At 34.0% G+C, this 27,513-nt stretch overlaps 1 protein-coding gene across 1 annotated transcript; it reads right to left on the bottom strand.

Annotated features, from left to right (window-relative positions):
* Positions 1–1,629: 1,629 nt before the first annotated feature.
* On the bottom strand, positions 1,630–16,918 carry LOC110647851 (uncharacterized). Its single transcript, XM_058143950.1, has 12 exons — positions 13,944–16,918; positions 13,733–13,866; positions 13,336–13,575; positions 11,757–11,886; positions 10,850–11,002; positions 10,405–10,649; positions 10,217–10,286; positions 8,476–8,682; positions 7,209–7,444; positions 6,383–6,461; positions 6,150–6,290; positions 1,630–2,596 (listed from the first exon to the last, which is right to left on the bottom strand). Exons 1-12 carry the CDS (start codon positions 16,674–16,676, stop codon positions 2,423–2,425), a joined length of 4,542 nt encoding a protein of 1,513 aa, XP_057999933.1. The 5' UTR covers positions 16,677–16,918; the 3' UTR covers positions 1,630–2,422.
* Between the last annotated feature and the right edge of the window lie 10,595 nt (positions 16,919–27,513).

Here is a 27,513-nt window from a genome sequence, read left to right as displayed (position 1 = left end):
AGAGATGCTAAATACATGCATATTCACCTATATTTCATCCACTTACTGTGACATAAATATATGGCGCACTTCTTTTGGAAAATTTATCTCCCTTCTTTTTCTCTCTCTCTCTCTCTCTCTCTCTCTCTCTCTACACTTTTTCCTGATTACTTTATTTTCAAAGCCGATCTCTCCTCTCTAATTTGAGCATCAGAGAATTTTTATCAAGAGCATCATCAGTAGTATTTATATGTACTCGAATGTTGATCTCTTCTCTATAACTTGAGCATCAGAAGATTTTTATCAAGGGCATCATCAGTAGTGTTTATATGTATTCGAATGTTGATTATTGAATGAATACATAGATATATTCTCTCTTCTATTTATTCTTTTTTAAGTGTCTCTAAATATATGGCTGGAGAAATATCATTAAGAGTGAACTAACGACCAAAACGCCTAAGGAGGACCATGACATTGTAATTGAGGAAAAAAATAAGAACCACACTTTCAGCATGGAGAGTAGTTATACATGTGTTAATCATAACATGTTCATAATTGAAAAACTTGATATCCAATAAAAATAATCTGACTGTTACTAAGAGGCCAAAGACTTCTTTATTAAACTTCCTTTCAAGCTTAATGAGAATTTTAACCCTACAAAAATAACTCATTCAGGAATAACTCCAAATTTAATTTTGTATAATAATACAAATGGGTAAAACTTTCAAATCATGATGATCTCCCCAATTCGGGAGACAAGAGAAAATATTACTTTTTAACAACAATATCTAACCATTTTAGAAATAATTTTTTATTTTACTTTTTATTAATTTTATAATAAAATAAGATATTATTTATAATATTATATATTTTAAGAAAATAAACAACAATAAAATGAGAGTAAGATATTAATTTTTTTAAAAAAAAGAAATAATGAAAAATACAAAAAAGAAGAATGTTATGAAAATTGCAAGTAAACATAATAGTAAGGAAACATAATATTAAGGGAAAATTATTATGAGGCATTTGGGTATTATTATTATTATTATAAGTTTGTATTAGTATTTCTACTAATTAATTAATTTCCCTCAAATTGACCAAATCCTTGAACACTTCCCATCTGAAACCACCTCTTTACCTTTTTATCCCACATCACTTTCTCCAATTCCTCCCTCTTTGACTGAACCTCCATTTTCCCATCAATCATCTAACAAGCCATATTTAGAATTCCTCTCTTTAATTTCTCTATTTTTGTATTGCTATTTCGCTTCTCAATTAATGATTCATTGTTTGATTCACTCTCCCATAATAATTAGAGACTCTCCCCATCTTTTTTTTCTCATATTAAAAGAAGAATTCTAATTTTATTGTTATATGCTACGATTTTAATTCAAATGACATTTAGTATCAAACTGCTAATAATACATTAACAAATGGTTGAGACACACTCAACTAGTCTAATTTCTCATTTTCATTCAATTTGGATGCTTGCTTAATTCCAGTGGAACGGTTATGAATTTTGGCCAACAAATTATATAACCACATAATAAATGCATGAACGACAGTAGGAGGATAGTTTTCCGTACTTTCTCCTAAATTTATATGATGCTTGAATGAAACTGAATCCAAGTAGGGAGATAGGCTATGGCGTTTGAACATGTAAAACAGCCCCTTGATAAGAAAATGAAATCCAAAGAAACCGTACACATGCTAATTACATTATATGTAATAGAAGACACAAATAGCTTGCAAAGCTTCTGCAGCTACTAATAATAGGATTCAGACAGGGGAAGTGTTACCCATTTATATTATAACAGACTCAATTGAATATATATATATATATATATATATATATATATATATATATATAGCACAGCAACCAGACTGCTGCAAAGGCTAGAAGTTTATGATAATAAAACATTCAACTTGTTTCAATAATAAATGTAAGGCCTTCCTAAACAATTTCAGGTATATTCTGTGTTCCTGATGTGGAGGAAATGCATGAAAAACCCAGAAAATTCCTCCGTAACTATGTGTCCAAGAGACAAAGGCATAGCCTTAGATTATGCGCACGAACTTGCCTTCCAAGACCATTCTCCTCCCATATCTTCCTAACTTTACAAAGAATCTCTTCAACTTCTTCGCAAGTCACATAATCATCAACTTCGCAAATCATATAAATTTCTTAGACCCAATATACTTTAAATATGTCCAGAGCAACAAATATTAGACAAATGGCAGCGCCTTCACATTTGATCCATTCTGGAGCTAAGGTTGGTAACAGACCAGACTGACAGCTATCAATTCTGATTCCTGACAGACCCACTGCAAAACTTGTGCCACTAAAAGTTGATCCAACCTTCTTGATCCAAATAAGGTGACTTTGGATATAAATACCAAATAATGTTTACTTACATAAAAATCCAGGACTTCCATGTGTTTCTTACCATCGAGAACGTGAATGACCATATGTATTCCAATTGTCCTGCCAATTTCGCTGATGGTTACTCCTCCCATATGAATAGCTGTAACCATCTGATGTTCTTCTGGGAGGGTGGCTTCCTTTGTTTTCCTTCGATGCTTTTCTAATTTCCTCTTCTAGATCATAATTTGATCTCTGTTAACAGAAAACAGTATATCAAAATCAATCAGCATTCCAAATTAAAAAGTAGAAAAATACCCAAAAAAAAGACCAAAGAGTTATTGATAAAAGGGACAGACACAGAACAGCACAGGATTGCCCTTCTCTAACAGTTGGGAACTCAACTAGAGATTGCAGATGATAATCAATATCTCATTCAAAGAACTTATGTCACTAGGGATAATTTGAAGTTGAACCTCATATATGAAGGGCAATTTTATGAATTAAAAAGAAGGTAAGAATATATAAGAGGTTCCCGTAAGTGCTTCAAGAGAATGGCTCCTAAAACTAAACTAAACTCAACTCAACTAAGCTTTTATCCCAAAAATTTGGGGTCGGCCATATGGATTCGCTTTCTCCACTCTAAACGATTTTGGGTTAAATCCTCAGAAATGTGTAATGCTTCTCTCCTAAAACTAAAAGCTAACAAAATACAAATTATTATATACCCACAATAAATTCCCCATGTAACTGATGTGGGATACTGAGACCATAAAAATCCAACATGCTTTCACAACTGATTTTCTAAATGGCTCCCTCCCATACTGGCCCTGTTACTACATCACCTTCTCTTGTGTCTACCAGCAATTTTAATCCAGTGCTACAAACAATTCTTTCAGTATATGCTACAGAGCTGCAGGCATGGAGTCAGCTTTGATACCAACAAAATGCTTCAGAAAAACTTGCCCCTAATACTCTGCATGGGGGTCCACACTTTTGTTTCTTACAATGCGTCTTTTCAGGTTCCCCACAAAACTGATGTAGGAAATTGGGACCATAACAAATTCATTGGCAATTTTAATAGTTGGGAAGAGTTGAAAGTCAAATTATACAATTTTAATACTTATTTTTCTGGTACAATCTTCAGAGATCAGACAAATTGGGATGAGCAGTGTTTGGTTATAATAAAAAAAATATATATTAAAAAAAAGAACCAAACTGTTTTAGTTAGGTTTTTCAGTTTAAATTGTTCATTTTGGTTAGTATTTTTAGAAACTTTGGTTAGTTTGGTTCAGTTATTGAGATGAAAAAACACATAATAACCAAACTGATCAAAGTTACAAGTGCATATTATGTGACTGTTGTTCAGACCTTAGAAGACTACAATTTTAGAGGTTTACCCATTCCAAAACCAAAAGAGCAGGAAAACCATCTTTCATACCTAAAATCCCTACCCTCTTTCTCATATCTTTTCTCGCTTCTCATTATCACAGCCTCCTCCTCACCTCACTGTCAAACCTAACCCCTAGCCCCCTATTTCTCGCCTCCTCTCTCCCTCTCTCTCTCATGGTGTTCTACTCTCAAGTCTCAATCTTTGTTGCTATCCATGGCTTTGGTCTCTCATCTCTGCTTATGCCTCACAAGTCACATTCTTGGTCCTCATGCCTGCACCTGGCGTTGACTCTGCATTGATTGCAGCTCATGCCTTCACCTACACAGCCCTCTCTCTCAAGTCACTTGGTTTACTCATATCCATCCCACTCAGGCCTCAACAACCTCCTGTCACTCAAGCCAAATCCGATATCACCTCTCATTGCCACTCTCCTCTATTGTCAACTCTCAAGTTCTCGGCCTCTTGATTTGGGGTCTGCCATTTTAGCTACTAACAATTCGGGTTGATGTGTTGAAGATTGAGGTTATTGTGTTGAAAACTGTTCTTGCAATTTGCTGGGTCTTAGATTTCTACTTTTTTTTTTTTTTTTTTTTTTTTTGGAGAATCAGTATTCTGCAGGTTTGAAAATAGTTGGGTATTTAATTGAAAGTCAGATTGAATTGAGGGTGAGCTTCTAGCCATTGAACTGAAAAACTAAAATGAACTATTCAGTTGGGTTTCCTCTCTAAGATCAGTTCAATTCATGATTCTGGAATTTCAATTGCTTGATTTTCTCAAAAACCAAATTGAACTGAACTAAACCGAAAAACACTCAGCCCTGCAGATAGCAGGGTTAATATCCTGTCATCTCAAAGCTTCCATCTTATGTGTATCCACGTAATATGCTACAATTAGAAAAAGAATATATTTTCTCTCAGAAGCTGAAAGCAAAAACTAATAGGTAGTAAGATTAAACACGGTCCCCTTTAGTTTACAAGATTATAAGCTAGAATTAGAATGAAAAGAGAAAATGAAGGTGGCAAAAATATAGAGAAAAACATTTTTGTCTCCCAAGTCATACAGTACCAGCAAGCTTTAACACCATGGCATGGCAACCACAGCCTCATCTGTTTAGGACTAGTCCAGCCACACAAAATAGACATATAAATATGCATGAATTCATGTGCATACCCACACAGCTAAATACATGTCCAGGCCCATGTATTTTTATACAAAAAATGAAATTGAGAGATTTTGAAGTTCTATTTTGTTCAACTGAACACAGCTTTAATTTTTGAATCAATATTGTAGGAAGAATCAAAATAATCTTGCAACTTCAAAAATGATCCAAAAAAAAACTCAAGGAAAGATGAAAGCATCATGAAGTGATGAAGCCAGCCAATGTTGCAGATAAAGGGATAGAGAGACAGATTGGGAGGAGATTGAGAGGGTGAAAGTGAAATAACAACAAGACAGATCAAGATTCCACAGTTCCACTGTTGCAGGGAAAATGAACAAAGGGGCATTGGCAAATGGAAGAAAAAGAGAGAGAGAGAGTAGAGAAACCAAAAATTTCAATCACTTTTTCAGCACTAACAGAACCCATTAAGACTATTTTTAAGGCCTCCAGCTTCCTAATGTTACAAGTTGATCTTTTTGCGATACGCATTTGAAGATGGACTGATGCCCCTCTGATTTTGACCATTGCCTTCCTTTGTCTTTGTTTTCGCTTGTAGTGAGAAGGAGAAGGAGACTGAAAAATGGTAACTCAAGACTTAACGCCCTTGATCTAGCCAAATAGAAGGTAATTTCTGGCAATACCATTAAAAATATCAAGAGTGAAACACAACTCCAACAATTATGATGCATAGTGACAATGAAGACTTCTTTTCTGGGTTTTTCCTGAGTGCATTTTTAGTATTGTTTAATAGTGGTTTTTTTTATTGTTTTAATTTGCTTTGGTAATGCAATGGTGAGAAGTGTTTTGATATGAGGATTTTTGGGGGGTATAGGTGATCAGTTTTTCTTTGATTCTGGTTATGTCATTAATGTTCTTGCTATTATGTTTTTTTTTTAATTTTCTTTTTTATTTTTATATATTAAATAAAAGTTATAAAATAATAATTTTATCCTAGTCAGCATTATTTTATATATTTTATTATCAGGAGAGTAAAATTCAGTGTCCAATTGAACAAAATAAAACTTGGTCTCAATTGCAATCTTTGTACAAGGGCCAGAAGATGCATTTAGCCATACCCATACACTTAAGGAAAGACTATTCCAACACAAAATATGGACTGAAGATGTGAGATCAACACACAAAATTCAAAACATAGAAGAAGAGATGGGAATAAGTGGTTAATAGCATAGTAAAGAAAACTACTTACCAGGATATAGAGCAAAACAGTGTAAGTACGAATTACATGGATAACATACCTTAGCTGGGTCTGAGAGCACAGCATATGCTTCTCCTATCATTTTAAATAACCGATCAGCATCCTTGTGCACCTCCTGGACAATATCCTTCCAAAGTCGCCCCTCATCTCCACCTTCACTTCTTTGCAAGAACTGACCAGCCTACAAAACAAAAACACAAAAAATATGGTAAGATTGGAAACAAGTACAATAGTCATAATGTAAGTAAGTCTGCAGGTACAGAGAGCTAAAACCTTATCTGGATGATGTCTAAGTGCTGCTTTACGGTATGCCTTTTTCATTTCGGCTGCTGTATCAGCTTCTTTAACTCCCCTGTCATTATAATTAGACATAGTTAACAACACAGACACTCGGGAAAAAAAAAAAAGGTTTCTGAACAATGTCACACTCATCTTATGATATTCATCATCAGAGTCACGTAAAAAATAAAATGAATACAATCTACAGCACAAATATCATTAAATTCTAAAACCAGGTAAGTGGAAACATAAACAGTCAATAAATAGAAATAAAAAAAGAAGACAGTCACATAATAAATAGAAATAAAACAATTAACATTTCTTTTCAAGTACAAACCCCCTAATTTAAGATTGTTCACCTAGTATAGCATGTTGGTTTCTACATATATTTATTTGTATACAAAATAAAAATTTAACAAATCCACAAGAAGATGACACAAACAAGGCAATGCGTCAGTGTAAGTGGGCTGATTCACTAGAAAGAGGTTCACATGCTTGGTCAATATAGTATGATACTAGAAGCCTAAAACAATTGAATGCATCATGCTGAAAAAGGGTTCCGTTTTGAAAACCAAAGGAATATAATGATTTTTAGTAGGAAGCATATCTTGATAACAAAACCCCCATAACTTGGGATTTGGAAGCACTGATACCACTGATCCATTAAAAACAGTAGGTTACCAAACTAAGAATAAAGTCCTTAACTTCTAGCAGGCCAGGTTTAAAATAATTAAAAAGATCAGATTAGTTGCAAAATAATAAAACATAGGTCCATTGAGAACATCAGGTTCTAAAAGCTCCAATTGAGTAAATTACTTACAAAATAAGGTATAAATCCAATGGTATTCCTTTCTTAGCTTCTTCCTCCATCAAGGATAAACGCCGTTTAGCTTGCTTTAATTCTTTTGTACTGCTGGTGGATCTACCAGGTGTGCCAGACCGTCTAGCTTTTCCATCAGAATGATTTTCAAGTAAAGTTATGAATCTTTGGAGATCATTGGCTGCTTGTCCATAGTCTCTGATAATCTCATCCAAGGAAGCTCTCCTGGAAACTGCCTGAGCAAGGAATTAGCAATCAGGCACAAAAATACCAACAAATAACTTCAAAACTTATTCATGACCTAGAAGAAATAATAGATGGCAGTTAACAATGCTGATGCAAACTGTAGAAACCATTTTTAAAGTTCACACCCCAAATTCCAAGACCAGATTGGATGTCATTAAGGAAAAGAATTGATAGGTAATTGAAGAAATTATTCCTTCCCAGAAGGGGTAACAGAAACTAGCGCAGGTCCACAGAGATGAAAGGCAAGACTCATTAGTGATGGAAAAATAAGGTCACCTCATTTTCAGAAATGTTGAAGTAGGGGAAATGATAAAAGGACAGTCTAAGCATTACTCTTAAAAGGTAAGTTTTGAAAAAGTTAAAAAAAAAAAAAAAAAGATCAATAAACCGATAGATAGAGAGAAGGGTTAATTCTGAGCCAATCACTAGTGATCTAAAGGATTGAGCAGAAACAACAAGCTTACTTGATCATAATTATCAAACAATACTTCCTCAGCATGAAGATTCCTTCTTTGTAATTGTTTAATAATCACTGACTTCAAATTACATACTATTAAAACCTCAATAAATCAGATGTGTAAATATCAAGCAAGCATTATAATTCCTATCAATCAAATGACCATGTTACTCATGAAGAGGAGGGCAAAGATTCTAAGTGGAACAACCCTCCAAGGATCCTATCATTCCGTCATTAGGTTAAATTTCTTGTGTGGTAGTTAGTAATTCTATTTTCTAGGAATATCAATAGGAAATGAAAATTTCAGCCAAGAAAAATTTATAATTGATGAAATTATAGGGTAAAAAGAGCTCATGTACCAGATATTTAATAAACTGATGTCTGCAGCTCATGTTCCTTGCAGTAAATTAAGATTAATTGTTTTATGTTTTTTGGAAAATTAGTGCAATGCAAGATCTGTCCACATTGCTAACCAAAATGTTTTCCTTTTTAAAGAAACAATTAATTCCTCATTGAAATCCTTATAAATTAGTATAGAACAAATCATGTACTTCAAAGTTAAACCTTTGAGTAATTTCCATCAAGGGCTATGGCTAGACTGCAATCAGCAATGGCATCAGCAATTTGGCCCAAGGCTTGGTGTGCAGCAGCTCTGTTGCAAAAACAGATAGCTGCAAAAGGACGTGATTCAACATTGCTTGATACAGCTGCAGTGTAATGCTCTAATGCTTCTGTGTACCTTCCTGATCGAAATGCTTCATTACCTGCCTTCTGCAATTGACAAGAATTTTGAAGTAAAATTAACATATTCAACAAGATTATTAACATTTCAAGAGGCATTCACTGAGGTCATAACAATATATTATTCAACAAAAGAGAACTGGGGGAAACCAAGAACTGAATCAGATACCAAAATTTTAATCATTATACGCTAGCATTAGGATTTTTTTATTTTGTACTTTCCCCCTATAAGAATATCAGATGATGTTACACGCATTGTGGGTTTAGCAACCTATATCTCTACCCATCACCTTCACAAATAATCAAATGCATATAGTCAAAAAGTTCTCTCCTATGCCCACAAAATCAAACTGGTGTACCAGGCCTTTCACTAATGATAATAATATTTTTGCACATTTTTAAGTTTTTTTCCCCGTTTCTACTTGGATTTACAGATTCTTTCTTCTTCAGAAATTTAAAAATTTTACTATAAAAGAAAAATATTTAGGAATTATAGAAGAAAGTATCTTATTATCCTTGTCGGTATCATTGGACAAAAATGGCAGTTAAAAAAAATTTTGCTGTAATTAGGCCAGAAAATTTTTTGAGTCTAATAATCTAATTAGACAATGGTCAGTATTCAAGACCCGATTTTAACTTTTTAACTCTGCAAAATAATTTTTGTTTGTTGATCTAGAATCTAGAATATGCTCCTATTACGTTGATCTTTACGTTCAACTAGATCATCCTCTCCATCTACATAATCGTTGAAGTTTCTGATAATACTGTTCATAAATAAGGGTTTGAAATATAACAGTAATAGTTGATAAATACAAAATTCAACGTACACAGCTTGCTTATGACATTATTCAGACAAAATCCCATCGAACTTAACAGTTCAGTATTGCTAAGCAATATATGCGTCTTAAGGAAGATTTGGAAGGACTTTTGGGTGGTTTTGGTTGGGGAAGTATTAGCAAGATGAAGAAATGAAAAAAAAATATAATTGAAATGCCCCTTATCAGCAGCTCAGCCATTAATTACCCATTACCAAAGCACAATTAAAGCAACTAACCTGTACGCAGCTGCCAAATCATTCATAGGAAAAAAAAAAAATAAAGTTAAAAAGACTTATCATGTAATTTCGCACCCAAACATGGTCTAGAAAAGAAACTATTGAGATAGGCCTACCCTTAACTGTTTTTTCAGAGTGGCTGCCCTTATGCATAAATCCTGCAACATCTTGGTTGCAAGCCCAATAGTTTACAATATTGCACTGACATAAATGGCCAGGTAAAATCCTTTTATCTGTTTTTCCACACATTTTAGACCGTAACCGTCAGTGACAGAACGATTAGGCTGAAGCAAAACAGCTTTTAAACACATACATTCAGATTCAGATAACAAGTTAGTATGCAAATTTGTATTAATGAAAATTTAGAACATAAAACTGAAACCACCCACTTGATGTGTTGAACTTGGTTCCTGATTAATGCATTAAGCATAGCATACATGACCAAGGATTCCCTATGCATCATAAAAATTGCTTTTCATCTAAGGAAGAAAATGAACTTGAAAGCAGTACCTTACGATGCAAGAGAGTACGTATGGTGACTGCTAATGAAAGTGATGCATCTGGTATCTTGCTTGCGTACCTACATAATTCAAACAACTGTCAGTAACCTAAAATCTATTCTAAGAAGTGAAGCCCAAGCATAGTTTCAAATGGAAAATATAGAAATTCGCTTTGCATCAACAAAATTAGGTATTTACTTGTCACTTATAGATCCCATTTGCTCTGATTTCTCGAGTAAATCAAGAGCCGCTTCAAGCCTTCCCAAATAAAAGTAGGACTTTGATATTAAGCACCACCTCCACAGCCTCACAAATAAGTGGCTATCAGTTCGAGAATCGTCTTTATCTACAAACTGGTCATTGGTGCCTGATGAAATGAAATTCTTTTCAGCAGCACAAAGAGTCTGCTCACACAGCTGAATCACCTCTTCATACTTCCGTAACTGCAAAACAGACCAAAAAAAGTCCATGCTGACTTGCTGAGACCTAAACTTAGAAGCAAACAAATGCAACATGCTGGTTTATCAATTATCAGTAGTCTTCAAACTGATTCACTAATTTGAAAAGAGACCAAAAGAAGAAGGGGGGAAAAGAGAAAGAAAGAAAGAAAGGGGAAGAAGTCCCATATTAAAACAGTACAGACCATAAACATGGACTCTGCTTTCATTTCCAGTAATCTTTCTGAATATGGGCTAATTGACAAGGCCTCTGCAATTATGTCTAAAGCACTAAGTGCTGCATCAGATGTCTGTTGTGAAAAAAGTTTGGCAGAATGATTCATACACTCAGCCACTTTCTGCAAGCAAAGAAAAGCGGCCAATTAGTTATGGAATTTTTCAGTTATTACTCTCTCACATGCACGGACACTTGCATACACAAAATAGAAGAAATGAAAGGAGAGAGGAAAAGCAAGATTCCTGAAAACCTAATGTGATTCCATTCACAAGAGAAGCATGACTTAACAACATTAGAAGCTACTTAAGAAAACAAATAATAAATAATTTTTGAGAGTATGTCAAGAAAACATTCAACCTAAAAGCTCAAAATTTTATAAGTAAGGGCCAATAATCATAGCACACACAGTCCATTTGAAACCTCTTGAGCTTAGAGCATGGATAAATACAGATCTGCTTTACCATGTGCTAAAATTTAATTAATAAGACGGAACTGCCCAGGATTCAAATTTAGATCTTTTGATAAAAGAGGATCTAATATCATCTCATGAAAACCTAAAAACTCAAGCTTTTAAGCCAGGGCCCAATATTAAATTTCAGTATCCCTAACAGAACACGTCAAGGTTTTTAAAATGGTTGATAAGTTTGCATCAGAACTCATTAATTTTGAGAAACAAATAGGTCAACAACGTGTGTGAATTTTGAATTTGATATACATGAAAGCAATAATACAAGCATTTATGACTGCTAAGCAAGTAGCAACAAACAAACTATTATCAACAACTAATAAAACTTTGTACTTAGAGAACCATACTTCAGTTCATAAAACAAACAAGAAATGTAGATCCGCCAACATAACAGGAAACAAATTCATACCTGAGCTTTTTGTAGGCCATCAGCAGCTTCTATTGTGATTCTCCGGTCCAAACACACACAATCCCCTGACTCGAAGCAATTAGTGAAGTGGACCTGTGCCTTTTCAATTTCCCCCAGTGCAAGATAACAACTACAACCAAATAAAAAATCCCGCATGTAAAAAATATACTTCATCATTTAGTACAGCGAAAAATAGGCATGCATAACCTACATAATCCAGATTGAAAATATTGTCAACATTTCCAGCCCTTATAATAAATTTAATGATGCTTGTATATTGTTTTCCTTTAGGTTATATGAATATTCATCTCTCCCATGGAGTTATTAAAAAGTAACAAAATGAAATTACTACAGAAATGGTCCTCAGAATGTTCCATATAGGAGTCATTTTTAAGTTTGATGTAAAGCATATATTTTACAATTAGAGGACGATACTTATATATTTATGCTAAAATTTCCTATATCAACTTAAAAGCCATTCCTATTTTGTTTCAACTTGATTTGCCATTCACAAAGAAGAACATTAAGGCTGTCTGAGAAAGGTGTACATATATGGCATGTATATAATATATAGCAGTTAGAAACAATAACACAACAACTAAGCCTTAATCCCAAACTAGTTGGAGTCAATATATAGCAGTTAGAAACAATAACACAACAACTAAGCCTTAATCCCAAACTAGTTGGAGTCAACATATAGCAGTCAAAAAGCTAAAGAAAATTCATAGTCGTATTTCACCTATTAGTTCAAAGAGGGGATGATATGGCACAAAAGTTGTAGGTCCAACCAAATCATACATAGGTTATTTAAATTTCTTAAGACCTCTATAATATGCAAAGCAATCATATAAAACAATATAATATGCAAACCAATTAAAAAAAACAATAATTAATTTACTTAAAAATGAAACAATCACTTTACACTATTTTATTCTGCATACAAAATATGGGTTAAGTTAGAAATTTTAAGATGGTCTTTAACAATGTCATTTACAACAATTTAGGCTTCTGGAATTCTCTTCTATTTTATTTTGCATACTATTCTTTCAGATTGCTCAGCTACTACAGTAGTGGGAGGAAACAATTAGGAATGATACATTATATCATAAAAATTTCAAACACTAGGCATGCAATTTTGTGTACACTTCACACATCTTTTTTTTTTTTTTTCTTCTTTTTTTTTTTTGGAGGAGACACTTTGCACATCTTTCATGCACCACGGTGAACACATCTTGCCAAGAGGCTTAAAAGCACATCAACCTTGAGTTTTGGACCTAAAAACACTGCTGACAGCCCTCACTCGACCCAAAATATACAAATTAAAGAAATCTTAGAAGAATTACCAAAATGCCCTTTTAAATAAGGGAAGAAAGGAAAGAAATGGCAAAGAAGAAGAAGATGAAGCTTAACAAATAATCGAATTTTGGTTCATCTAACTGATTAACAAAAATAAAAATCCTTAATTTGATTTTGAAAAAATTTTAAAATAATCAAACACATGAGAATGCACATAATTCTTTGTTGCCACATCCAGAGCTAGTGTAGTCATAAGATAAAATAGCTCAAAAAAAGGCCTTACTTGGCAGCTCTCATTTGAACTTTGAGAAATCTGGGATCTAGAGCAGCAGCCATTGTACAATCCCTTAAAGCTTCCCTCAAGTTTCCAAGAGACATTCGAGTTGCTGCCCGGTTGCTGTAGCAAATAATAAGAGGCTTGAGGGAGCATCCTGATCTCTCACTATAAGGGACAGAATCTATTCCACGTGTGTAGAAATCTTCAGCTTTGGACAAATCTCCACTTTTATAAGCATGATTGCCCCTGACACAAATCAAAACCAACAGCATGTAGTAAGAAATGATGCCTTCACAATGCCAGATATTATTAAAATAAAGCATCTCAATACAGCAACAAAATACAGGAAACCAAGCATAAGCAAACCATTCAAACACCAATAGCTGTCATGTTGAAAAAGCACCTGAGTCGCCATGTTTCACAAGCTTCCTGAATTGCAACAGCAGTGGATGACATAGAACCCTGTTTCAACAGTTCGTTTGCTCCAGAATTATTCCCCAATTTTCGTTGTGAAGTAGATAAATCTCCTTCTTGATCCTGCACAAAGACAAAAAGTGAAAATAGTTTAAGAGGTGTTAGCATGGAGTGAAAAAGTGGCCAGAAGAGGAACAAACCTTATTATTTGAGTTTGCACCAATAACAAATGTTTCACAAGGAACTTTTCTTCTATTTTTCTTCCTATGTGGCCGTTTGGCTGCAGATGAACTATTTGGCGCAGAGGATGAAGCAGAAAAGGAAAATTTGCTCCCATCTACATCTTCCAAACCTGAAGCAAAACTAAAATGTATTTGATGATTGCTTTCAATGTTTATGCCAGATGTATCTTTAACAGTAGAAACACCAGCACCACTACTAGTGCAGACTGGCTCGCTGTTGCAATTAGAGCATCCCATTTCAAAAACAAACGGTTTTGTGGGAGAATCACCAACAAAACATCTTTCAGAATGATATACATCATTCTCCAGATTTGTCTCACCACCTTTTTCAAGATCTAATCCTTCGCTATCTTTGAGACTGCTAGGCACTGTTGAATGCAAGACAGAAGACATGCCATTCTTGTCCATGAAAATGGAATCATTTGATATCCTGGAATTTTCCCTTGAAAACTTCTCAGTTGTGGTAGTCTCATAAGGAGAAAAATCCATTGGTGAATAACATCCTGGGGAGTTCATAGCCTCTTGGGCACTGCCATTTTTCACTTGATCTTGCTCTTGTTGTTGCTTATTTTGAGACAGTCGCTTCAATTTTCCCCTCAGTGTCTTTGACTTTTTGACCTTTCTTGATCTACCCTTTACACTGAATTCAAGTTTTCTATTTAATTCAGGAAATAGACTTTCTTTTAAACAAGAAGGATCCCACTGAGGTGTTTTGAATTCTGTAAACACTCCTAATCTATCTGCAGTGCTTGTATAACTACTTTTATCATTTTCCTTTCCAAACCCAGGCATAGGAGGTGGTTCAGATGCCTCAACATTGCCTTGGGAATCAAGACCAATAGATGAGAACGAAGACAATGCAGCAGCTCCATTTAGCTGTGTATTGTCAATCACTTGACCACGAGAATTATGAGATAACGAGCTTTCAGCAGAAGTCTTTGCTAGTCCTATCTGAGATCTAATTGTTTCAGAATTGAAAATTCCGGTGGAAGCACCAACTACATTAACACTTTCCTTCTTAGCAGTTGATTCAAATGGATCACCATCAGTGCCCTTAGCTGTATTAATAAGACCTTCTGAATTCCATTCATGAGAAGTAGTGACTGAAACTCCATTAGAAGAGGCAGAAGTCATTTTTTTGCTTCTAAACACAAACTTCTTATTGTCCAACCCATCAACGTTATTAGAACCATCAATATTCAATTTTTTCATCTCATCGGTGATATTAGTAAATACAGGGTTTGCCATAAAAACATTAGCTATGTTACTACTGTTTCCAAATGATCCAAGTTTACACTTACCATCATTGCTAGAATCTGAAGTACCATTTTGAGCCTTTGCAAAGCTGTTACAGCTTTCAAAATTTCCATTGCTAGACTTTGCCTCATCATTGCAGCTGGTAGCCATGCATTCTCGGGAATTGGAGCTTTTCTTACTGCTACTACCAAATATATAGGGAACCTTATCATAATCCCCCTTCCAACTCCCAATTCCATTAATGTCAATCTTAACTTCAGCACCTTTGACCTCATGAGCTGTTTCAGCCACTTCCATCTTCTCTGCATGATCAGAGACCAAATTCTGAAGCCTTCCACCAGATTCGTTCTTGTCACTTGAATTAAACCAAGTAGCACCAAAAACAGAACCAGTACCAGAAATCCCCATCTTTCCACTGGAAGTACTGGCAGTAGCACCAAATATGAACCCAGTATTACTAGAATCTGGATCTTTCGCAATACCACTAGACTCTCCCTTCTCGAAACTCAAATTTGACCCCAAATTGCTCTTCTCAGCACCAAAATCAAAACCCGCAGAACCATCCCTCCCATGCTCAACTTCAGTCCTTGAACTCCCCTTCCCTACATAATAGGCACCTGAATCAGAATTGCACTCTCTTGATTCTTCCTTTTCCAACCCCAACTTCAGCTCCACATTATTCTCACTAGCACCAAACACAAAACCAACACTATGAAGCTTCCCATTGTCAGCGTTTGAAATTGGTTTTCCCTCATTTTCACTTAATTGCCTCTGCTTATTTCCAAACACACAAGATTCACTGTCAAGCTTCCCATTCGCTGCTTTTGAAACTGATTTTCCCTCGTTGTCATTGAAGTGCCACTGCTTATCGTTAAACACAAAACCAATATCGTCAGATTTCACAGGCCGCACTTTGGAACTCAATTCTTCTCCACTAGCATCAAATACTCTCTCCCCAGAATCCAAATTCATGGTGGCAGTCAAATTGGATGTAGAACTACTGCTACTAGCACCGAAAACAAAAATCACATTTGAACAATCAACCCCATTTGACTCACATTTCTCTAAAACCTCATTTGAACTACTGCTATAATCGTTACTACGACTCGAACTCTCAACACCCGAATGAAAAGGGTTAAAACCCAGGCCGAACTCGCCTGATACCCCCTGCGACTTCACATGCAACTGTTTCCTCACCTTCACAAACCTCGGGCGAGTTCGGCTCGACGCCACAGACCCTGTTCGCAAACCATTCCTACAAGCGAGGCCGCCATGATCGCCGAATTCATTTGGGATAGTAAAAATTGGGGACTTTATGCTTTGTTGATGATCATCTGAGAAACTGTTCAGAGAAAAAGAATCAAAACTAGGGTTTTGAAGAGATGAAGGATTGGAGGTAAGGGAAGGCCGAACATCCACCGGCGCCGGCGACATGAACGACGATATGGTGCGAGAGATCGGATTACTACGGATTAAAAGTTTTCTTCTCCTGATTGGGAGATTTGGTGTACGTATAAGCTGAATATTTGTCCGCTTAGGGTGCGGGTTTGCTCTGGGTTTTGCTTGGTTGGGAAGGAAACCAAAGCCACAGCCGCACAGAGAAAGCGAGCTAGAGTGAGAAGCTTCGAAAGAGAGGCCTTAATTCAGTTTTTCTTCCTCGTTTATTCCGTGGAATTTAAAACTCTTTGTGTGGACTTAAAAAGGGCAAAACATTGATGCTGACGTCAGTGCTTTTTAAGGGTAACTTACAATTTGACCATGAGATTTTGGCCAAAGAAATTATAATTAAATATTCTATTTTTTTAATTTAAAATAATTAAATCTCTCAATTTTATTTTATTTGTAATTAAGTTCTTTAACCCAAATTTAACTCTATTTACTTAATCACTTGAGATATATTGATATTGTTTTTTTTTTATGTGTAAATAAATTGTGAGTGTATAGAGACGTTAAGATATCAATGTAAAATAATAAATTATATCTTTTTATTCTCAATCAAATTGATTGTAGTTAAAATATAAAATTAAATTTTCATAAGAGTCCTTAATCCAATTAGAATGCCCTTCGTAAAAACTATTTATACAATGATGCATTTCATGGCCATTTGGTCTATATAAAATATAATTACTTTTTAAGGGAAAATAATATAATATAACATAAATTGCAACTCATCTCATAAGATTAACATATTGAATATAAATTACAACTCATCTCATAGGATTTTCAGAAGATTAATATAAATTGTCATAATTTTAACAGTAGTCAATTTTTGTCATTGGACTATTATATATTTTTTCTACGTAAAAAAAATAAAATTTTGCGAGTAAAAATAAGTGAGAGTCTTTTTTTTTCCGGTATGGCTTTGGGTTGACGTTCGCAAGTCAGTGGCCGTGCCCTATGGGTTGATTCTTCGAGATCTCACGTTGGTTATGGATTGGCTGTATGCGTGGCTTATATGGGAATAAGGACTTTTAGCTTACATGAGAATAAAGACTCTGTTAAAATTATAAAGACTCTGTTAAAATTATCATAATTTTAATAACGATTTATTCTCGTTACTGAGCCGTTATCTGTCTTTTCTACGAAAAAAAAAAAATTTTATAAGATTTTCATAAAATATTTTTTTTTCGTAAAGTAGTTAATTATAAAAATATTATTAACTTATCTGAAAAAGTAAAGTTTCCTTATATGAAAAAAGCATATATAATTTTAATAACTTAATAGATAGTGGTAGTTAATAGTTGCCTACAATATTATTTGAGATGCACGACCGGGGATCTTCCTAATTCATGGATGCAGTGGTTGCCCATGACTCAGTCCTAGTGCAATACGTCATTTCATTTTTCGATTAGAATGTCTCCCTTTGAGCCATTATATGGTGTTCCTCTCCCAATACATGTTTCATGCTTTCCCCAGGTTCTAACATTGCTGCGGTGGATATATTAAGAGATAAGGAGACTACACTTGCTACTTTGAAACATCATTAACAGAAAGCTAATCATTGTATGAACATGCGGACGGATAAGCATCGTATTGATCGTACTCTCTATTGGGGATTGGGTCTATTTGAAGTTGCAGCCCTATCATCAACTTTCGGTGCGGAAGGGTCACCATAAATTCCAGCCCAAGTTCTTTGGTCCTTTTCAAGTTTTGGACCGAATGGAAGCTATTGCGTACAAGCTTCAATTACCTACAGATGTTCAGATTCACAATTTTTTCCATGTTTCACAGTTGAAACCTGTTGCTACATCAATCCATGCTTCTCTTACACTTCCATTAGTTTCACATTTTCAAGATGCCTATCCACACACTATTATTGACCGTCAAATGGTTAAACGCCATAATGCCGCTACTACGCAGTTACTGATACATTGGCGAGGTTTTTCTCCAGCAGATGCTTCTTGAGACTATGCTAATGATTTGAAAGCTAGATTTCCTTCGTTCTTCGTTAAGGACAAGGAATCTTAAGGTGGGGGGGAGCTAATAGGAGAAGATGAGATAAACAGTGTGCTCTAATGGCAAGTGGGAATTGAAATTGGCGAGAGATCTGTTGAGAATCTATTGAGCTGCTGTAATTGTGTAGGTGGTTATTAACACCTGCATTGCAACAGAATTGTTGTACTGTAGCTAAATAGTAGGGATATATAGCTATTGATGATTGTAAGAAATGTTGGATTTGATCATTAATATGAATTCTCTTTATGGCCTTTCTTCTTTTCTCTGATCCTTGACCGTCAAAAGGTTAAACACCATAATGCCATTGCTACTTTGTCACTGATACATTGGCGAGTTTTTTCTCCAGCAGATGTTTCTTGGGAATATGATGATGATGATTTGAAAGCTAGATTTCCTTATTCTTCCTCAAGGAAGAGGAATCTTAAGTGGAGGAATTGATGGGAGAAGATGAGATAAACGTCACGTTGTGATGGCAAATGGGAATTGCAATTGGCACGAGATTTGTTGAGAATCTATTGAGCTGTAGTAACTGTGTAGGTGGCTATTAATACTTGAAATGTGACAGAATTGTTGTACTGTGTAGGGATATATAACTATTGATGATTGTAACAGAAGTTGGATTTGATCATTACTATGAATTCTCTCTGTGGCCTTTCTTTGTTTCTCTGATTCTCTCTAAAGTCTCTCCTCTGTTCTTCTACTCTATTTTATTCTTATTCTTTTCTTAATTACTGTTGAGAATTGGATCACATATCATTTAAGTTCCTTAGCATAAATTGTGCTACGTCTTGCTTTAACATTTCTCAAATATTATACTTTTATTTGGAGTAAGGATATTTATGTTATTTCTATTGTTATTTTTCGTTAATAGATTTTACTTTTCGAGATTTAACATATCAACTAAATACACTCGAATCATACTTTCTGCGAAATAATTTCCTTATAAATACACTTTCCAAAAGTGTAAATCACGAAAAATAGACTATTTTGAACCAAACGAGTTGTCTTTCCTATATCCCTTAACATAGAAAAAAAAAGGTATATTTTTTATTTAAATTGAATTTATTTATAAATATTTTGTAGAAAATCTTACATAATAGTATATATGGCATTATAATTTTTAAAATTTATTATTAGATTGAGTCCACTGTTAGTCAATTATATATATTTATATGTTAATTTAAAATGATATTGTCATTTATTTGTAATTAAAATAACAAAATAATGTTGAGATAGTTTTTGAAAATATAAAATTAAAATATTGTAGAATCTATTATATTGTTAGTTTAAAATGTACTAAAAGTATAATATTGAGGATAATTATGCATGCCATTTTTAATTTATAATTTTCTTTTATAGAATTATGAACGAGTCGAGTCGTACTTAAATTAGTAGGAATTAGTGTTTTAGAGTCAAAAAATTGAAGGGTTTATAACGTAACTAAAAAAATGAGAAAATTATAATTTAGTTCATGTATTTTAACAAAATTAATTATTTGGTTCCTATTTTTTTAAAAGTATATTATTTAATTCATGTATTTTACTTTCATTAAATTATTTAGTCCCTCTGTCAAATTTTTCATTATTTATACTATTCAAACTACTATTCAATCTCTCTATTAAATTTTTCATTATTCATACTATTCAAACTATTATTCAGTCCATTTATTTTAAGGAAACTAATTAGTTGATCCCTATATTTTGAAAAACACTAATATTTAGTCCTTCTATTTTAGTGAAACTAATTAGCTAGTTCATGTATTTTAAAAAATATATTCTTAAATAAAAATAGAAATTTTGTTATGTATAAACTAAATCTGAATTTATATATTTTTTTAAAAAATTCTAATTATTTGGATATTATTTTCATATTTTCTCTACTTGGAAATAATTTTTCTTAATTATTTAGAAATTTAAAGAAATTGATTAACTTTTTTATGCAGATAATTTATACCATTTTTATCTACATATGAAAACAAAGAGAGAATGAGGGGAGAAAGATGTGGGTGTTGAGAAAAAGAAATATAGAAATAAAACTAAAAGAGGATAAAAAAAGAAAAAAGGGAGAGAAGACTAGGGTAGTTTAAGTACAAAAAATAATTATAAAACTAAATAGTTGATGAGTCAAATTAGAGGGACTAATTAATATACTTTTCTAAAATATATAGACTAACTAATTAGTTTCATTAAAATAGAGGAATTAAATAGTAGGTTGACCAATATTGACTAACGGAAAATTTGACGGAGGGATTAAATAATTTAACAGAAGCAAAATACAGAAATTAAATAGTGTATATTTCAAAATATAAGGACTAAGTAGTTAGTTTCTTTAGAATGTAAACATTGAATAGTAATTTGCCCCTAAAAATTAGTGCAAAATAATATTTATCTGTCATCTAAATTAATTTTTACCTTTAAGAGCTTGTTTTATAAAATGAAAAACTAGGAAAGGAAAATTGAATGAAATTGTAGAGAAAGTAAAATCATAAGGAAAGTAAAATTATTATTTTCCTTACAAATTTTTGCATAGGAAAAGAAAAAGGAAGGAAGTAATTTGTGTATTTTCCATGTTTTGATAGAAAAGAAAAGTAAAGAGAAAAAATTATTATATTTTTACTATTATACCTATATTAAATAAATAAAATTATATTAAAAATGATTATGTTGGATAGTATGATATAATATAATTTTATAGCTGAATAATTTGTTTTGATCAATATAATTATTTATAATATAATTTTATTTATACTAAATTACATGAGTTGAATAATAATTTATTCTCACATCAAATTTATGTTTTGTTATATATGTTCGAATAAATATTTTAATCATGCACGCATTTAATTTCAAATTAAAAATTGAAATAAAAGAGTATACAAAATTAAAAGTTAAAATAAACGGACATATGAGGAAATAGAAAAATTAACACTATTTTTCATTTTTTTTATCCAATTTAAGCATAAAATAAAATGGCTCCACGCAAATTCTCACAAATTTTTTCTTTTCCTATTTTCCTTCTTATAAAAGCAAGGGAAATTGAACATTATTTTTTTTCCCTACAGCAAAATAAGAGAATTATTTTTTTTTCTCCTTCCTATACTTTTTTCCTCACTACAAAGTTATTTTTTAACTTATTTGTTTTTATTATGAATATCATATTGTTAATTTTAATTCAATTTCTTCAATTTTTTTTCCAGCAAATATGTCAACACACATTTTTAAATTTAACTAAAAAACATAGAGTTGCATTTTCTTTTATCATATGTATATGATGAAGCCTGAAATTGTAGCTTCACTCATATGGGTCCTATTTCCATTATTTTAGCTTAAGGGACCCGCAAAACAAAGAAAGAATAATTAGAGGTACACTAAGGAGGTGTAATACTCCCTTACCCACTCTACAGTGAAACCGAGAATGAGATATTACATTCGGTGCATGAAGTACCCATCTTTGTGCCGTTATTTATTATCCTTTAATTCCTTACAAACTTATTTACAATAATTTATCTGTTTTTGTTAAATGGAGAAACTGTAAGAGTTTTTCCTAAATTTTAACCATTCAACTATTAAAATATTATTCATAACATGTTAAATTCTCTATTTCCATATCATTTCCATCACATAATAATCATCAAATTTCATCATTATCACTTTCCAATCAATCCTTTCATATAAGTTTCGTCAAATTTCATCAACATCAATTCTTCACCCAAGTCGCATATACGCAAGAAATATCTTTAATTTACAATTTTATTAACCAACTCATGTGGCTAAATTAAACTTACATACTTATTATTACAATCTCCAAAATAAAGTTTACATAATATTTATTACAACATAAATGTACACACACATATGAGTAAAAATAATATACAATAAGGATGATGATAATGCATCTACCCAAAAGTCTGAGGTAAGGTAACTCTGGACTTTTCTGTAGATCCAAGCTACCTCCTGTCAGCCAAAATCTATACTTTATCTACTATACCTGCGCGAGGAAATAAATCTCAACGCTAAGCTAAATAGCTTAGTGGTGTACTATTAATTTAAAACAAAATAATTTCCATTATGCACATTAACACATAATATACTGATAATATTCATACAAGAGTATTTAAAAATTCAAAAGCAATTATATAATATCATAACGTAAATATAGGTCAATAAATTCATACTTGTTAATCATACCATTTAATGAGTTAATTGCACTTTATTAACTCAACAATCCTTTATGTTCACCAGTAAGCTTTTATCATATTTTATTTGAATTTTTTTTTTATCACAAATGAGAGCTTTACTTTCGTGCCCATAGTAACGTATGACAGACTGGATAATGGGACTCACGGTGCTGACCACTCGGTGGTTCAGATCGGTATAACATAGGCTAACATTCTTAATACTAACCACTAGGTGGCTCTGACCGGTATATCACTGGCTTTCATTCTTAGTACTGACCACTTGGTAGCTCTAACTGATATAACACTAGCTTTCATTCTCGGTACTGACCACTCGGTGGCTTTGACCGGTAGCACGCCCACCTATCTAATCCTATACTCACTGTCTAGGCTTACTTAGGCTCAAATTTCTTAATTAACATTAATTCAACATTCTTTGTTCCCATTATTGTCAAGTTATGTGTGCCAATATCCTCATGCCATTTCCATATTTAATCCTCAAATTTTCTTTGAATAACACTATTCACAGGCCGATATTAGTACTATCTAAGGCTAGGGATTATAGGAAGTTACAGGAGGTCCCTGGTGAGGACCCTCCTACACCTAAGTTAGAGGGGGTAGTAGTATAGTAGAGATATAGTAAAGAGAGAAGAGAGAAGAGAGAGTAGTTATGAGGGAGAAGATCCTCTTCCATCCTTACGTAGCCCTATTATATAAGGAAAAGTGATAAAAGCATATTCATTTTCATATTCTAGGGAATATTTCTTAGGGTATACTCGTAAATAAAAGTGTGATTATTTTATAGTGTGTCAGATGCCCGTTTGCTCCATTGCAAGTTATTTATGACTTGTGCTGGGGCAAACTTTCTTGTCCTAAAACTGCTCTTACTATAATTAATAACATATTATGTCTCTATGACCACTTAATTTGATTAAATTAGTTAAGAATAAAATTTCACACAAACCATGTGATAGTCTTTTAGTGATATTTTCAAGAGAAAGGTTATTAAAGCATTATTAATTCAAATGGCAGGTCCATAAATCCAACGAATTGATGGTGGGCACGTGAAAGTTGAAACTAAGGTAAATAATACTAGATTTATATTCAGCCTATGACCAATGACACATGTTGTGTAACTCCGCAATGTCAAGTAAAATCATGTATATAGCTGGCAGCGTTGTAATCATAATCAAATTCAATGATTTTCTTTTTAACTTATGAAATGGTAGATATTTGGTAATTAAAATAAAGCAGTGACTTATCCGACTAGTCTGCACAGTGACAACCACATGAAGTGTTAGTCCAAGAAGTCGTATTGCCAACTTCCAAGACCAACACAAGGATGATATATTTTGAAAAATCAGTCTCAAACTTTTAAACATAAAGTTTGCATGCTAACGATGGCATATTTTATGGTTAGTGATACTTATGATAATGAAAGCAAGATTTCATGGCACTTACCTTAGTCAACTAATGGCAGTTGGGTCTAACTCTTTGTAAGTAGACCAGTCACTTTATATGTAATAATAGTTTCGAGCACTTAACTTCAACCATTATGAGCCTTGATGAATCCAAGGATTAGGACAACCATAAGCATGACAAGCAAGTCTTTCCATTTATTCATTTAGGTTGGTGACATATAGCAGAAATGGTCCATCTAAACATGAAGTAGTCAATTGTCCAGGCATTAAGAACTAGTTAGTCATTTGAGCATCAAGAAGTCGGCTATTCGAGCATCAAGAAGTCGACTATCTGAACTCTAAGAACCGGTTGGCCAAATGTAAAGAAATCGATCACCCTTACTAGGCGAAGCCCAAACTGTACCTAGAACAATTCTGAAGCGCTTCCCTCGCATTTGCTGACTTTAAGACTTTTTTAGATAACCATCATGACTCACATGTCTTAACAAGGTCCATCACCTTCACGGGCATAAACAAACCAACCTCTTTAAGATTGGCAAGACTGAAGATGATATGACCATATAAAATGTAGATTGTGGAGGAAGTAAATTTATAGTGTTTTATTCACTACTCATATAGAGTTCTTTTGATAATTAAAAATTTGGATGGTGTCTAGAACAGTGACACGTGGTTTATGAAGGTTTTAGGATAATATGGGTATTAGAGTATTTTTCGGAGTGTATACGACTGCTTCTTTCGGGAACTGCTTTACTACGACTACTTCTAGAAAAGAAGCTTTAGTGATCTTCTAAAGGGGATCATGATGTTGGTTGGAAAAAATTCTAAACTTCCCAATATGGAGGATCTTTATTTATAGAACAAGTGAACCAATGCTTGTCTAGCACATGCAAAGGCACTATAAGTAGACTATCTCAATTGCTACAATTTGTTTTGAGAGGTCCAATCGAAGTATTTTAGGGTAATAATGACTCTGACATGCTTGAATCGATAAGGACGAGTGGCAACAGGTTAGAACAAGTCAAATTAGCATAATAAATAGCTCATCTGACTTGTTTCCTTCAAACGAATGTGTTTGTCGACTTTCCTTTTGGAGATATTCTGACTTAAGCTAGTTGGAAGATAATATAAGCTTATGCCCAGATATCGTAGTTTCCCTAAACCATACTTCCTCAAACCATAAGTAGGACGTTTCATGAATCTGAGGACCTTATAGGAGAATTTTATTTCTTATATTCATAAGTCCCTCTATTACGTTGAGTACTTAGTTTCAAGAATGTTTCATTATGATCCTCTAAGGAATAAAACTGATAGTTGTCACCATCTTTCACCATGTGGGCTATATGACTATTTTCAATGCTGGGATTAATTGTAAAACCTCTTTTATCTTAGGGTTAGTAGTAAGATCATGCCTAGTGCGATCATATCTAACTCTTTAATAAGGCTCGTCTGCTTGTACTGTATAAAACTGATGAACACTTTATGAGTGTACACGTGCCCTTCATCTAAGGGTTCGTTCGTTAATGTTGTATCATCTGTAACTTTACCCCCTTAGAGGGGTCCTCTACTCATATTTTATTCTAAGAAAAGTATTTTTGCGTTTGAAAGGTATTCTTTAATTTTAGAAACTTTTATGCCTCGTTAAGAAATTTGAGGAATGCCTCTTACTCTAAGTGTAAGTTATTTATGACTTGTATCTTAAAGTAATTAGAGTTATCTTTTTTTTTTTTTTTCTAATCTTCAGGTCTCTAATTAGTAAAATAACTCTTTTTAAATATATAAACTTTTTATGTACCATCAAGGAATGCCCCCTACTCTAAGTGCGAGCTATTTATAGCTCGGGTTTTAGAGTAGTTGATTTCTATCCACATTTATCTCTTTTTTTTTTTTTGTGGAGCTTAACTCTTAAGGTTAGGCTCTTCAACCTCTTGATACAAGTAGAGAAATATTCGGCTTAGGAATTTTAAAACAATTTCAATAAAATGGAATTGCCCTTTAGTTTTAGGAGCTTGCGGCTCTACAAGTGGGATCTCATTTACAGGAGTTTAAGAGCTCATCTTTGAGGCTTAAGAGCCCGCCTTCAGGGCTTAGAGCCTTATATGTGAATCCATACTAGAGAAAGTTAGCTTTTAACATGAGAAATATATATAAAATTAGCAAATAATTTCAATAAAATTATATGTTTTCCTCTTTAGGAGCTCATGGCTTTGCATGTGAGGCCTTGGGGGCCTCAAGCTAAAGGGCTTTGAATATGGGGCCTTGGGTCTTGAAGCTGAAGGCTTTACATGTGGGGCCTTAAGGGCCTGAAGCTGAAGGTTCTAAATGTAAGGCTTCAGGGGCCTGGGAGTTAGAGCTTTGAATGTGGGGCCTCGAGGGCCTGGGAGCCAGAGCTCTGAATGTGGGCCTTGGGGCCTAGCCTGAGCTCTAAATGTGGGGCCTCGGGGCTTGGCCTAAGCTCTGAATGTGGAGCGATAAAGGCCTAGGAGCTAGAGCTCTGAATATGGGCCCTTTAGGCCTGGGATCTGAAGCTCTAAATGTAGAGCCTTGGGGCTTGAGAGTTGGATCTCTAAATGTGGGGCCTCAAGGAATGAGAGCCATAGCTCATGTTCTAGGGCTTAAGATCCCATCTTCAATCTTCATCCCTTAAGAGGCTAAGGGGGTGGTCCCCCATCAGGGTGCCTTAAGAGGCTTAGGGGTGGTCCCCTATCAGGGTGCCTTAAAAGGCTCAGGGGGTGGTCCTCCGTCAAGGTGTCTTAAGAGGCCCAGGGGGTGGTGTCCCATCAGAAGATTCTTTGAGGCTTTTAAGCCCTCAGGGGTCATCCTTAGGCATGGCCTAGGGCTCAAGTACCACTTTTTAGGCCTGGAGATTCTTTGGGGCTCGTAGCCTTCAGGGGTTTTCCCTTATTCTGGAGATTCTTTGAGGCTTCTAAGCCCTCAGGCGTCTCTTGGCATGGCCGAGGGCTCGAGGGCCACTCTTTTGATCTGGAGATTCTTCGAGGCTCGTAGCCTTTAGGGGTTGTCCTTTATCTTTCTCCAGTGGTCCTCAATGGCTTAAGACCCGTTGATTGAAGATCCTTGTCTTTGTTCTATACATCTTTTAGCCCCTTGATATTTATTTGCAAAATTATTCTTGTAGACACATATTTGTTAGGATAATTATTTATATGGCATGCCATGAATTTATTCAATATTTCTCAGTCAATAATACGATAAATAAAAATGT

The sequence above is a fragment of the Hevea brasiliensis genome, chromosome 3 (genome assembly GCF_030052815.1).
Source record: "Hevea brasiliensis isolate MT/VB/25A 57/8 chromosome 3, ASM3005281v1, whole genome shotgun sequence".
Taxonomy (NCBI): domain Eukaryota; kingdom Viridiplantae; phylum Streptophyta; class Magnoliopsida; order Malpighiales; family Euphorbiaceae; genus Hevea; species Hevea brasiliensis.
This window is presented reverse-complemented; position numbering and strand designations above follow the sequence as displayed.

Coding starts and splice junctions, on each gene's coding strand:
- LOC110647851 (XM_058143950.1), bottom strand. CDS start 16,676: ATGTCGCCGGCGCCGGTGGATGTTCGGCCTTCCCTTACCTCCAATCCT. Junction 13,867..13,943: donor GTGCAAACTCAAATAATAAG/GTTTGTTCCTCT, acceptor GTCTTTGTGCAG/GATCAAGAAGGAGATTTATC. Junction 10,650..10,849: donor AAGCAGAGTCCATGTTTATG/GTCTGTACTGTT, acceptor TCTGTTTTGCAG/TTACGGAAGTATGAAGAGGT.